The sequence below is a fragment of the Theropithecus gelada genome, chromosome 15 (genome assembly GCF_003255815.1).
Source record: "Theropithecus gelada isolate Dixy chromosome 15, Tgel_1.0, whole genome shotgun sequence".
NCBI classification, from domain to species: Eukaryota; Metazoa; Chordata; class Mammalia; order Primates; family Cercopithecidae; genus Theropithecus; species Theropithecus gelada.
Genome location: NC_037683.1, coordinates 105,467,718 through 105,479,653, shown reverse-complemented (window position 1 = coordinate 105,479,653; position 11,936 = coordinate 105,467,718). Strand labels below are relative to the sequence as shown.

General features: G+C 37.6%; 1 protein-coding gene across 1 annotated transcript in view; it reads left to right on the top strand.

The window, feature by feature from the left end:
- NOL8 (nucleolar protein 8) overlaps window positions 1-11,936 on the top strand; it is a 28,223-nt gene that overhangs the window by 13,251 nt on the left and 3,036 nt on the right. The window contains exons 8-13 of the mRNA XM_025359978.1: window positions 1,052-1,165; window positions 1,636-1,758; window positions 2,050-2,140; window positions 5,273-5,411; window positions 6,435-6,512; window positions 10,449-10,720. Coding sequence (XP_025215763.1) covers window positions 1,052-1,165; window positions 1,636-1,758; window positions 2,050-2,140; window positions 5,273-5,411; window positions 6,435-6,512; window positions 10,449-10,720 — 817 coding nt within the window. The remainder of the gene's footprint in view (window positions 1-1,051; window positions 1,166-1,635; window positions 1,759-2,049; window positions 2,141-5,272; window positions 5,412-6,434; window positions 6,513-10,448; window positions 10,721-11,936) is intronic.

Below are 11,936 nucleotides of genomic sequence, written 5' to 3'. Positions count from 1 at the left end.
GAGATGGGGTTTCAACATGTCACCTAGGCTGGCCTCGAACTCCTAAGCTCAAGCAATCAGCCTGCCTTGGCCTTCCAAAGTGCTGGGATATCAGGTGTCAAACCACTGTACCTGGCCTACTGCTCCCCTATGTGTACTCAACGTTTAACTCCCACTTATAAGTGAGAACATCCAGTATTTGGTTTTCTGTTCCTGTCTTAATTTGTTTAGGATAATAACCTCCAGCACCATCAATGTGGCTGCAAGGGACATGATTGCATTCTTTTTTTATGACTTCATAGTATTCCGTGGGGCCTGTGTACCACATTTTCTTTATCCAGTCCACCATTGATGGGCATCTAGGTTGATTCCGTGTCTTTGCTGAATAGTACTCCAATAGTACTCCAATGAATATGAATAGTACTCCAATAAACATATGTGTGCATGTGTCTTTATGGTAGAATGATTTATATTCCTATGGGCAAATATTCACTAATGGGGTTGCTAGGTCAAATCATAAAGTTTTTAGTTCTTTGAGAAATCACCAAACTGCTTTCCATTGTGGGTGAATGAATTCACATTCCCACCAGCAGTATATAAGTATTTCTCTTTCTCTGCAACCTTGCCAGCATCTGTTTTATTTTGACTTTTTAGTAATAGCCATTCTGACTGGTGTGAGATGGTATCTCATTGTGGTTTTGATTTGCATTCCTCTAATGATCAGTGATGTTGAGCATTTTTTTTGTATGCTTGTTGGCCGTGTATGTCTTTTGAGAAGTGTCTGCTGTGTCCTTTGCCCATTTTTTTACTAGGGTTGTTTGTTTTTTGCTTATTGATTTGTTTAAGTTCCTTATAGATTCTGAGTATCAGACCTTTGTCAGATGCATAGTTTGCAAATATTTTCTCCCATTCTGTACACTGTCTGTTTACTTTGTTGATAGTTTCTTTTGCTATGCAGAAACTCTTTAGTTTAATTAGATTCCACTTGTCAATTTTGGATTTTGCTGCAATTGCTTTTGGAGTCTTCGTCATCAATCTTTTTAAGATGCAATGCTTTTGATGGCCTCCCTAGGATGGTCATCCAGAGGATAAGCCAACGCACATCATCTTCGGTTCTGACAGTGAATGTGAAACAGAGGAGACAACGACTCAGGAGCAAAGCCATCCAGGAGAGGAAAGGGTAAAAGTAAGAAGTTCAGGATGTCCCTGTGGACATTCATCTACTTCTGCAGATCCACATCACAAACAACTGCCAATCTCAACATAAAACCCTCCTGAGAGCCCCAGTGAGACCCAGGGCTTGCCAGGTCACCACACATTGAGACTACAAGGGTTTTGGAGATTTTTATATATGAACCTGTATTCTCCACAGCATCTGCAGCATGACATCAATATTAGTGAAACACTACAGAAACTGTTCTTGCATGTGATAACTACCTCCTCAAATCCAGGCTTCACTGGGGAGCCTCTGAATTAGTGATCCCAGAGGCCAGTTAGATTTCACTGAGTCAGGAATTTCCACCTGACCCACCATTTACTCATTCCTGGTAGATGAGTCTGGGTTATTGGCTTTCAATGTGAGAGAGAAGATTACCTTATGAAGGAAATGCTACTTGTTTGCCTCTGCTATTAATAAACATTTCTGTTTCTTCACAGGAGTCTGTGGGTAAAACATCTGGGAAGCTGTTTGATAGCAGTGATGATGAGGAATCTGATTCTGAAGATGACAGTAATAGGTTCAAAATTAAACCTCAGTTTGAGGGCAGAGCAGGACAGAAGGTTAGTGAAGACTGAAAATAATTAAACTTGCGACATGTCCTTATTTTTTGACATAGCCCTTAAATCTGAGTAAATGCAGGCAAACCTTAACCTACATTATAGCATCGGGGTGTTTATTTGGGGAGTGAGTCTTCTGTGATCCTCTCTGATTGGTTCATAGGTAGATGGAGGTAGGCAAACATCTTAATGTAGTGAATTTCAGTGTGTGGGGAGGTGAACATTGACAGTCTTCGTCAGAAACAATTTCTTGGGAATGTGGCTATCAATTATGTATGTTTTCTGTCTGTGTAGCTCATGGATTTACAGTCGCACTTTGGCACTGATGACAGATTCCGCATGGACTCTCGATTTCTAGAAAGTGACAGTGAAGAGGAACAGGAAGGTAAATGCTTCATTGTCCAGAGTCCTGATGTCATATCTGGGGACACTGAGAAATCACCTAGTGTACCTCCTTTATTTAACACATGAAGAAACTCTCCATCCCAAGACATTGGATTGAGGAGTTTATAACCAAATGTACAGTTAATACTAAGTTTTTACATAGTAATTTAGGAAAATTTAATTACTTCGAGCTGCCAGAAAGGAAAGGAATAAATAGCATTCACCAAAGGTCCCATTTTCCTCCATCCCATCCTTGGTATGAGAAGAAGTTGAGTTTCCTACCTGGCAGCCTATGTCAGTTGATCAGCAGGTTCTGTGTGAAGCCATGGAAGATGGTTAAGTCACTCCTGGCTTTCTAAAAGGAAGAGTGTTCATCGTCCTCCAATGTGCATACCTGGTGCAGATTATGTTTTAAAGCTGTGTATCACTGAATGCCATTCTACTTGAATTTATCCCTATTTGAATGTATCTAAGAGTAATGATGCTATCAGAAGCATCCTAATTCTACTTCTTTTCACTTACTATAGCATTTTTCACAGCAGTACTTCCAAACTTTTTCTACAGGATCTTCTCCTCTTACCCATTTAAAAACACCTTACCTCCTACGTGGCTGGCTTGAATGAGCTCCCTAATTCCCTCTCCTAATCTCAGAACTTCTCTGCACTTCTTTTTTTTTAATCCTTCCTGAATTAATCTAATCTGCATTTTAATCCTCACCATTCCTACTTCCTATTACCCCTTTCATCACTGGCATTTTCATTCTTCCCCTTCTAGCTTCTTCCTTTTTCTACACACAGTTAGGTCTTGTGGTCCCAAAAAAGCCATTCCTCTAACCATGCCAGTTTTCAAGTTTCTACTCCATCTCTCTTTCAGTTCTAAATTTGAAGTGAAAAAGTAAATCACATCTAATTCAGTAGCAGTTGGCTTTTTATTGAAAACAATCTGATTTAATCTTCTCAATTCTTTGAGGTGATTATTAACAGTATTGGACTGTTTCAGGAAACCAAGGTTCAGAGAGGTTTAAAATGAATTCTCTAGGGTCCTCCCAAATTCTGTTTCAGTGCTGAGATTATAGGCATGAGCCACTGTACCTGGCCCTTTTCCAACTTTTGAAAGCACAGTGTCTATTCTGCAAGAAGCAGCACAGCCAGCTTCCATCACCTTGAGCTCTTTCCAGCATTGTATTCTACCTGACTTTCTCACTCAAAACTCCATGTTGAAAACACAAGAATGAACAGAACCTGGAGAATAACCTTCATTTAGAAGGTACAGAGAGGTTATTTTCTTCTGCCAATTTTGTCTGTTTTCTTACAACTCTTTGGGTATGTGTTCCATCAAAGCCATAAACAACTTGTTCTCCAAGTGCAGTGGCATCGTCTCCAGTGACATCCTCTTCAGCTAACCTACAGCATATGTCACTGTTGATCATCCCTTCTTGAAATGTTCACTTTGCTTCCAATTGCATAACTTCCTGGTTTTCTTAACTCTTGATTCCTAATTTTTCTGTTGCCTCCAATAATGGGTTCTTCCCAGGGTTCCGTAAGTCCCTATAACTTTAGCCTTCACTTGCACATGACTGTTTTTCAAATTTGGGTCTTCTTTCTTCCTTGCTGTTCTGCTGAGCTAACAACTGGTCATTAATGCCTGTTGGATATTTTCCACAGGCTTCCCTGAGTTTGTGTTAAAACTCAGCAAGTCCAAACCAGCTCTTCTCAACCTTTCTGTGTTGATGGCGTGTCCATTCTTAGAACCTCCGTTGTTTGTTTTTTTCTTTCCTTCTCAACATTTTTTACTTTTCTGGAGACAGGATCTCACTGTGTTCCTCAGGCTGGAGTGCAGTGGCACAGTCATAGCTTACTGTAACCTCAAACTCAGTCTCTCTAGTAGCTAGGACTACAGGCACGTGGCACCATGTCCAGCTAATTTTTTTTTCCAGAGACAGGGTCTCGCTGTATTGCCCAGGCTGTTCTCAAAACTCCTGGCATCAAGTGATCCTCCTGCCTCAGCTTCCCAAAGTGCTGAGAATATAGGCATGGAGCCACTGCACCTGATCACTTCCCAAATTTTGAGGCACAATATTGTGTCTCAAGTAAGCAACACAGCCAGCCTATATCACCTTGAGCCTTTTTCAGCATTATATTCTACTTCCCTAATGGTTATTAAAATTTAAATTGATGTTTTTGATAGTTAAAAGTTGTTAAAATTAGCAGTTCCATGTTTCAACCTAACGCAGTGTAAACTTTTTGTACTTTATTATTTCAATATATGTGTTCATTTTGTTTCCAACACCTAGCATGCTTTCCTACCACCTCTAGGGATTCAACTTTATCTTTCTTACCTCATAACTCTACCTAGTTTATAAAACATTTTTTGATTCAGTTAAACACTATCTCAACTTCCTTTGAACTCTTAGAAACTTTGGGGGCATCCCTGTAGAGTACTTAAATCAGCATTTTATTCTAGTTTCTGTTAGTTGGTTATTTATATCCTGCAGTAAGTTGAAAGTCATACAGGCTTAGACTACTTTTGTATTTCTATAATCCAAACTAGCTGTTTAGCTTTATTCTCTGATATTTTTGTCTGTTTGTGGTAGTTGAGGATAGTAGCTTGTAAAATTCCATGATGCCTTGGTATGTGTAGGGCATATGGTTGTTTTCCCATAATACTTGTTATTGAATCAAAGACTGAAACAACTATCCACTAATATTGTCAGATATACCATTACCATTTTTCACTGTCTTTATCATTTTTAGATTTACATAATTTAGATTATGTTTAGAATGCTAAAAAAATCAAAGAGTCTAGAATTATTGTAGTTATTAGTATCTTGCTCTATTACATTTGCCAGTCTTTACCTTAAAAGTTTTAGACTTGCTACTGAAAGCCATTAAATTCAGATTGTTTCATAATTAGGAACAGAAGTAGGACTTTTCATTATCTGGTCATGCAGACTTTCTGAGTTTGCTATGGCTGAGGGTCTTGGGATATGGAGGTTAGTGAAATGAGGTTAAACTTTTCTTCTTCCTGTCTTAATGGATTTTGTACATGTTTAGGTACTTGGTAAATATTTGATGATTGAGACTTCTCAGGCTGTTTTTTCCAAGAGATTATTAATTATCCCTTTCCCTCGAAGAGGTAAATGAAAAGAAAACTGCTGAGGAAGAAGAGCTTGCGGAAGAAAAAAAGAAAGCCCTGAATGTTGTACAAAGTGTTTTGCAAATCAACTTAAGCAATTCTACAAACAAAGGATCAGTAGCTGCTAAGAAATTTAAGTATGTTTTATATTCCATCCCATTCTACCACATCATCCTTTGCCATAAATGTCTTCTTGAACTCAATTTAAAACTAGGTCTCTTTTAATGGCCTGGGAAGGCAGCTGGCAATATGTATCAGAGCCTTAAAAATATACTTACCTTTGACCCAATGATTCACTTCAAGGAACTAATCTTAAATTATTTCTGTATTTATACTTAGATGTCATAGCGGCATCGCTTTCATTAGTGAAACAATTGGAAAACAGTTTAAATAGTAACTGTAAAACTATTTATATAAATGTAACTGTTATGGAAATTTTCAGGCATGCAATTTAGAGAGACTAAGGTAATGAAAGCCCTGTACACCATTACCTAGCTTTTACAGTCACCAACATGTGACCAGTGTTTTCTTCTATACCTTTATCCAATCCCTGCTTTACACAATGAAATGTTTTATGCAAATCCCAGATAGTATATCATTTTACCTGTATGTATTTTAGTATGTTTAAAATCATTTTAAAAGCTAAAAAAAATCCAGGAAATCTCAAAAGTAGGTAGTTTAAAATATTTTTTCAGCCAGGCACGGTTTCTCACACCTATAATCCTAGCACTTTGGGAAGCTGAGGCGGGCGGATCACCTGAGATCAAGAGTTGGAGACCAGCCTGGCCAACATGCTGAAACCCCGTCTCTACTAAAAATATAAAAATTAGCCGGGTGTGGTGGTGCATGCCTGTAATCCCAGCTACTTGGGAGGCTGAGGCAGGAGAATTGCTTGAACTTGGAAGGCAGAGGTTGCAGTGAGCCAAGATCATGGCATTGCACTCCAGCCTGGGCAACACAGCGAGTCTCCATCTCCAAAAAAAAAAAAAAAAAAGTATCTATTATTTTTAGTAAGATCCTCGTTATCTTCTTTGATGTCATATGGCTTCTTATTGCTGCAAAATTAGAATCTTCCTAGTGCTGAATTATAATTTGCTATTAACTTTTTGTATCAGTGTTCTGTTTTCTCTGTTCTAACCTCCCCTCCTTTTTTTATGTAGGGACATCATACATTATGATCCAACGAAGCAAGACCATGCCACTTACGAAAGAAAAAGAGATGATAAACCAAAAGAAAGGTAAATAGAGCTACTTCTTTTAGCAATAGGATCAGGTAAATTAATCTCATTTCAGACAATTAAAAATGTAGATAGGAACCAATATCCTACTCATTGGTCCCACTGTATTAAGATTGGTGGGGTAGGGGTAGTGCAGGTAGAGTTAGAGCGAAATTATTGATGTGGTGCAGGAGTTCTTACCTTTTGACAGAGGAATCTATAAATGATATGTACTCCTACTCCAGTATGATGCCTTTTATTCATATTAGTTTCTTGTGAATTCTGTAACTACCATAAACTTGGTTACTTAAAATCACAAAATTTATTTCTTTACAGTTCTGGAACCTAGAAGTCCCAAATTAAGATACTGAACGGGCTGTGTTCCTTCTAGAGGTTCAGGGAAACCAAGCCGTTTTATGCCTCTCCTAGTTTCTAGTGACTGCCATCAATCCTTTGGTGTTCCTTGGCTTTGAGACCACATTACTCTCATTTTTGCTTCTATCTTCACATGGCCTCTTCTTTTCTGTCTGTCTCTCCTCTTTGTGCCTCTTATAAGGACACTTGTGATAGCATTCAGGGCCCACTTGGATAATCCTGGATGGTTTATGTCAGGACCCTTACCTTAATATCTCTGCAAGACTCCTTATCTAAATAATGTTAACATTCACAGGTTTCAGGAATTAGGACATGGACATAGCTTTTGGGGGGCAACCTTTCAACCACCTAGTGTGGTAGAAGCTTCTGTTTCCTATAGATGTGCAGTCAGTTGGATAAATATGGGGAATATATACAGCAACCAGTAACAGCTTGGTTTAAATCCTTCATTTTCCAACTGCTAGTAGCCACGAAAATCACAAAAGGCAATGTGGTATCCTGAATTGAATCTTGAAACAAAAAAGACAATTTGTGGAGAAACTGGTGAAATCAAAACGATGTCTGAGTTTAGTTAGTGGTAATCTACCAATGTTAATCTTTTAATTTTGACAATTATATTCCAGTTACATACAATTACATAGTTACATACATACAAAATTACATTAGGGAAACCAAAGTGAAGGCTATTTAGGAACTCTACTATTTTTGTAACTTTCTGTAAACCTAAAATTGTTCCAAAAATAAAGGATTCTTTTAAAAAGAATCACATTTTAGACTAAAGTAGAAGTCATATTAATATTCCCTCCAATGTAGGATATTTGTGTATTATTTCAGATAATCCGTATTTCAGATAATGGAACAAATACGGCTATGTTTACCCCCTCCCTATACTCCTAAGAAGCCTCATCCCTTTACATCAGCTCAAAATCCAGGATATCATCATTCAAATCAGATCTAGGTACAGAAGAAGCTTCTCTGTTACTCCTTAAGTACAGTACCTTGAGTGCAGTTCTGTTTGATAAGAAGACCTACGAACTAAAAAAGCAAGTTATCTACCCTTCCTCCAATATAGAGTGGTGGAACAGGCATTGGATAGCCACTATAGGTACTGTTCAATGAAGGAAGACAGGCACAAAGGAGTCACATATCCATAGTAACTCTGAAATCTAGAGAGACAAATGTTGGAAGGTCTTTGATTAGGACTGAGGGCCTAGGAATAATTCTTCCTGACTCGGTTTTCTGGATCATCCTTCTCTTTTCATAAGTGCTGGCACAGGTTTACAGCTGAGTAGTTTTCTCAACCTGCTTTTTGCTTATAGAAATTTGGGAGTCCAAAAGCCTATTCATTTTGAAATGTTCCTGTACCTACCAGTCCAGTCTAGTGGTAGTTCTGATAATATAATTCTCTTAAAATCTTCATAGTTTATCTGAATCTTCTTGGAATTCACTCTGTTAGATGAAAGTCACACATATCATTTTGAGATAAGCCTTTTTTGTTTTTTTAACCTTGGGCTTCTACTGAAACTGCTGAGAGATAATGCCTCTAACCTCCATAGAAACCCTATTGTTTGAACAATTGAAGTTTATTTTCTTTTTTGTAAAATCTTAGAGACAGGGTCTTGCTCTGTCACCTGGCTGCAGTGCAGTGGCATAATCATAGCTCACTGTAGCCTTGAACACCAGGGCTCAAGTGATCCTCCCACCTCAGCCTCCCACGTAGCCGGAACTACAGGTGTGCACCACTGTTCCTGGGTAACAGTTGGAAGCTTCTTATCTCTTTTTAGGGTCTTAACAAAGAATTTTGTTTTATTTTTAGACCGAGGTCTATAAATTTTTCTGTGACAGGCAAGATAGTAGATAAGGCTTTGCAGGCCAGATCGTCTCTGCTGTGAAGACTCCCCTCTACCTTTGTAAAAGAAAAGCAGCCACAGACAATATGTAAAGAAATGAGCAAGGCTGTGTGCCGATAAAACTATTAATGGACACTGAAATTTTCATTTCATATAATTTTTCCATGTCATGAAATGATGTTTGTTTTTCCCCGTCATTTCAAATGATAAAAAAGAAAAATTTCTTAACTTGCAGTTCAGACATAAGTAGGCAGCAGCCTGGACTTGGCCCATGGACCATAGTTTGTCAACCCCTTCTTTAGACCATGTTTTTCTAAGGCTGTCATAGAGTCGATCTTTGCTTAGAATCCCTTTCTTAAATTTCATGTCATTTGCCTTCTGGAGATTAGGAGTCTTCAAAACCATGAATTCTTAGTTCCCGTTAAAAAAATATTCCTCCCTTTAGTTTCATTCTCTCCTATTTTACTGTAATCAGTAGGATGAAACCAGAATATACCTGTAACACTTCCCTGGACATCTCCTTAGCTAGATCACCCAGCTAATTAGGTACATTTTCCATTTTCCACAGTACACACAATGCAGTTGACAGTGTTGCTAAACTTTCTACCACCGTATTACAAGGATTCCCTCTTCTCCAGTTTCCAACAGGATTTACCTTATTTTTCTCTTAAGCCCTTATCTGCAACCTCCTCAAAGGCCATATGGTTTCTACTAACAGTTTTTTCAAGGTCCTTCTGGCTTTTGCTGTGATCTTAGTCTCAGAAGTTATGTATCATGACATTTGCCTTACTCTGTCCATTAAAAGAGTCACTAAGTCCAGCTCACACTCAAGGGATGAGGGAATTAACTTCCACCTCTTGAAGGAAGAAGTAACAAAGAGTTTTTGGACAAATTTTAAAGCCACCACGTGGTGGTTAAATGAAAATCACTTGGAACTGCCTACCATTTTTTATAGAGCTTGGTTTCATAAGAAGTATATCTGTCTTAAAACCTAACCAGATTGGTGTATTTACTGAAATATTAAAAGTTTCTCCCTTTGAGATGGTCTCTACAACTAGGAATGGTTATTTGGATATCCTGTTCACTTATTATTTCAGGTAATACATTACAAACTTTGGCCTGGTCTTAAAGGAAAAAGGATTTTAATATTTTCTTAGTTCAAAATTCAGTATTGGAAACTGCCATGTAACTTTTTGTCCAAGATCAAAGAGAAAAGCATATTCATTCCTAAATATAGAGCAGATAGATTTATGGTAACAAAAATTTCATTTCAAAAGAAACTATACTTTACATATTTATAATTCATTTCTATAACGGATTTACAGTTTTACCAGATATTGGTAAAATTCCCAGTATCTTAGGAGTCATGTGGCCTACAGTTTTCATTTTGCCTATGAGGAAACTGAGGCCTAGTAAAGCTAAGTGATTTCCTTCCTTACACCTAGCTGTATAGTTTAGGCATAATTTCTGAATGTAGTTCAGAGGATAATAGAATATGATTCATGCAGCTGTTTGAGATTTGTGTAAAAAAAGCTTATTGGTCAAGATTTTACTTCTATTAGTAGAGTTTTATATGTAGAGTTTTATTTTATTTGTCTATTAGTAGAGTTTTATATCCTGGTTGTTGAAAGGGCAGAATTAAAGTTGTCCAGGATTTTTTCTTTTCCTGATTTCTGGAAATTTTCCAAAACTTGTTTCTTTGTGATGCACACGTCTATATATGTCATTTCAGTAAAGCAAAACGAAAAAAGAAAAGGGAGGAAGCTGAGAAGCTACCTGAGGTGTCTAAAGAAATGTATTATAATATTGCTATGGATCTGAAAGAAATATTCCAAACTACAAAATATACCAGTGAAAAGGAAGAGGACACACCCTGGAATGAGGACTGTGCTAAAGAGAAACCTGAGGAAATCCAGGGCCCTGCAGCTCTGACCAGTGGCGCTGAGCAGCCCAGCGGGTTCACATTCTCCTTTTTTGATTCGGACATTAAAGACATAAAGGAAGGTAGTTTTCTTTTTTCCCATACTTTTTGATTTTAGTCAGTTTGAACTTAATTGATTGAATCTGCATTAAGTGTAACCGATTTAATGTCAGCTGAAGAAAGGATTCTTTCTTCTACCTAGATAATTTGAGATTTAGTGTCACAGAAGCGTAAACACGATGTTCTTGAAGCTGTGATAGAAACTATTTTTGCATTTAAGGAAGCAAACTTCTACTAGCTTCCATATGAAGGGAAGCCAGAGAATAAGGTACAGCATCTTTTCTGTTAAGTAAAAAGTCAGGAAGAAGTGTAGTAATTCATATATTTAAATAACTTTGTATCTTAAATGAAGCTGAAGATGCTATGACTTATGGAAAACTAGTGTTACATATAAGATAAAAGTAACCTTGGTTTTATACAAATATGCCATATCATCAATATGCCAGTTATTGCACAGTTTATCCCTGAAGATTTGCCAGAACCTAGAGAGAAGAATAAACACTAGTACATACAGTTTTGCATTTCATTTCAAGAGGTTTACCTCTAAAGGCCAACATGGGCCACAGGTTAAAAAACACCTGAGCTATTCCTCACCCAGGGTTCAAGCTTTCTGGAAGTTCACTGTAACAGCAAGCAATACGTATACGGAATACACACATACCTAACTAGAAGTTCACTGTAACAGCAAGCAATACGTATACGGAATACACACGTACCTAACTAGAAGTTCACTGTAACAGCAAGCAATACGTATACGGAATACACACATACCTAACTAGAAGTTCACTGTAACAGCAAGCAATACGTATACGGAATACACACATACCTAACTAGAAGTTCACTGTAACAGCAAGCAATACGTATACAGAATACACACATACCTAACTACAATGATTCTACTTTAAAGATCAGCAGTTAAAATACCATACATGTGTTTGGTAGATAACAATTTTTTTTTTTTTTTGAGACGGAGTCTCTGTCACCCAGGCTGGAGTGCAGTGGTGCAATCTCGGTTCACTAGCAGATAGTACCAACTCTGTGGTACTTTAAAAGGAAGTATGACAATCTAGTAGTTGTTCAAAAATTATTGCAAATAAGACTTCATTTTCTTGTCTAAACTGTTGAGTAGAGTTGGCATGATATAAATAGTAACTATAATTTTTCTAACTTTGAGAGCAAAACGTGAGAAATTGACCTTGAAATGAGTCCTAAAGACACCAGCAACTTGAAAGATGTTTT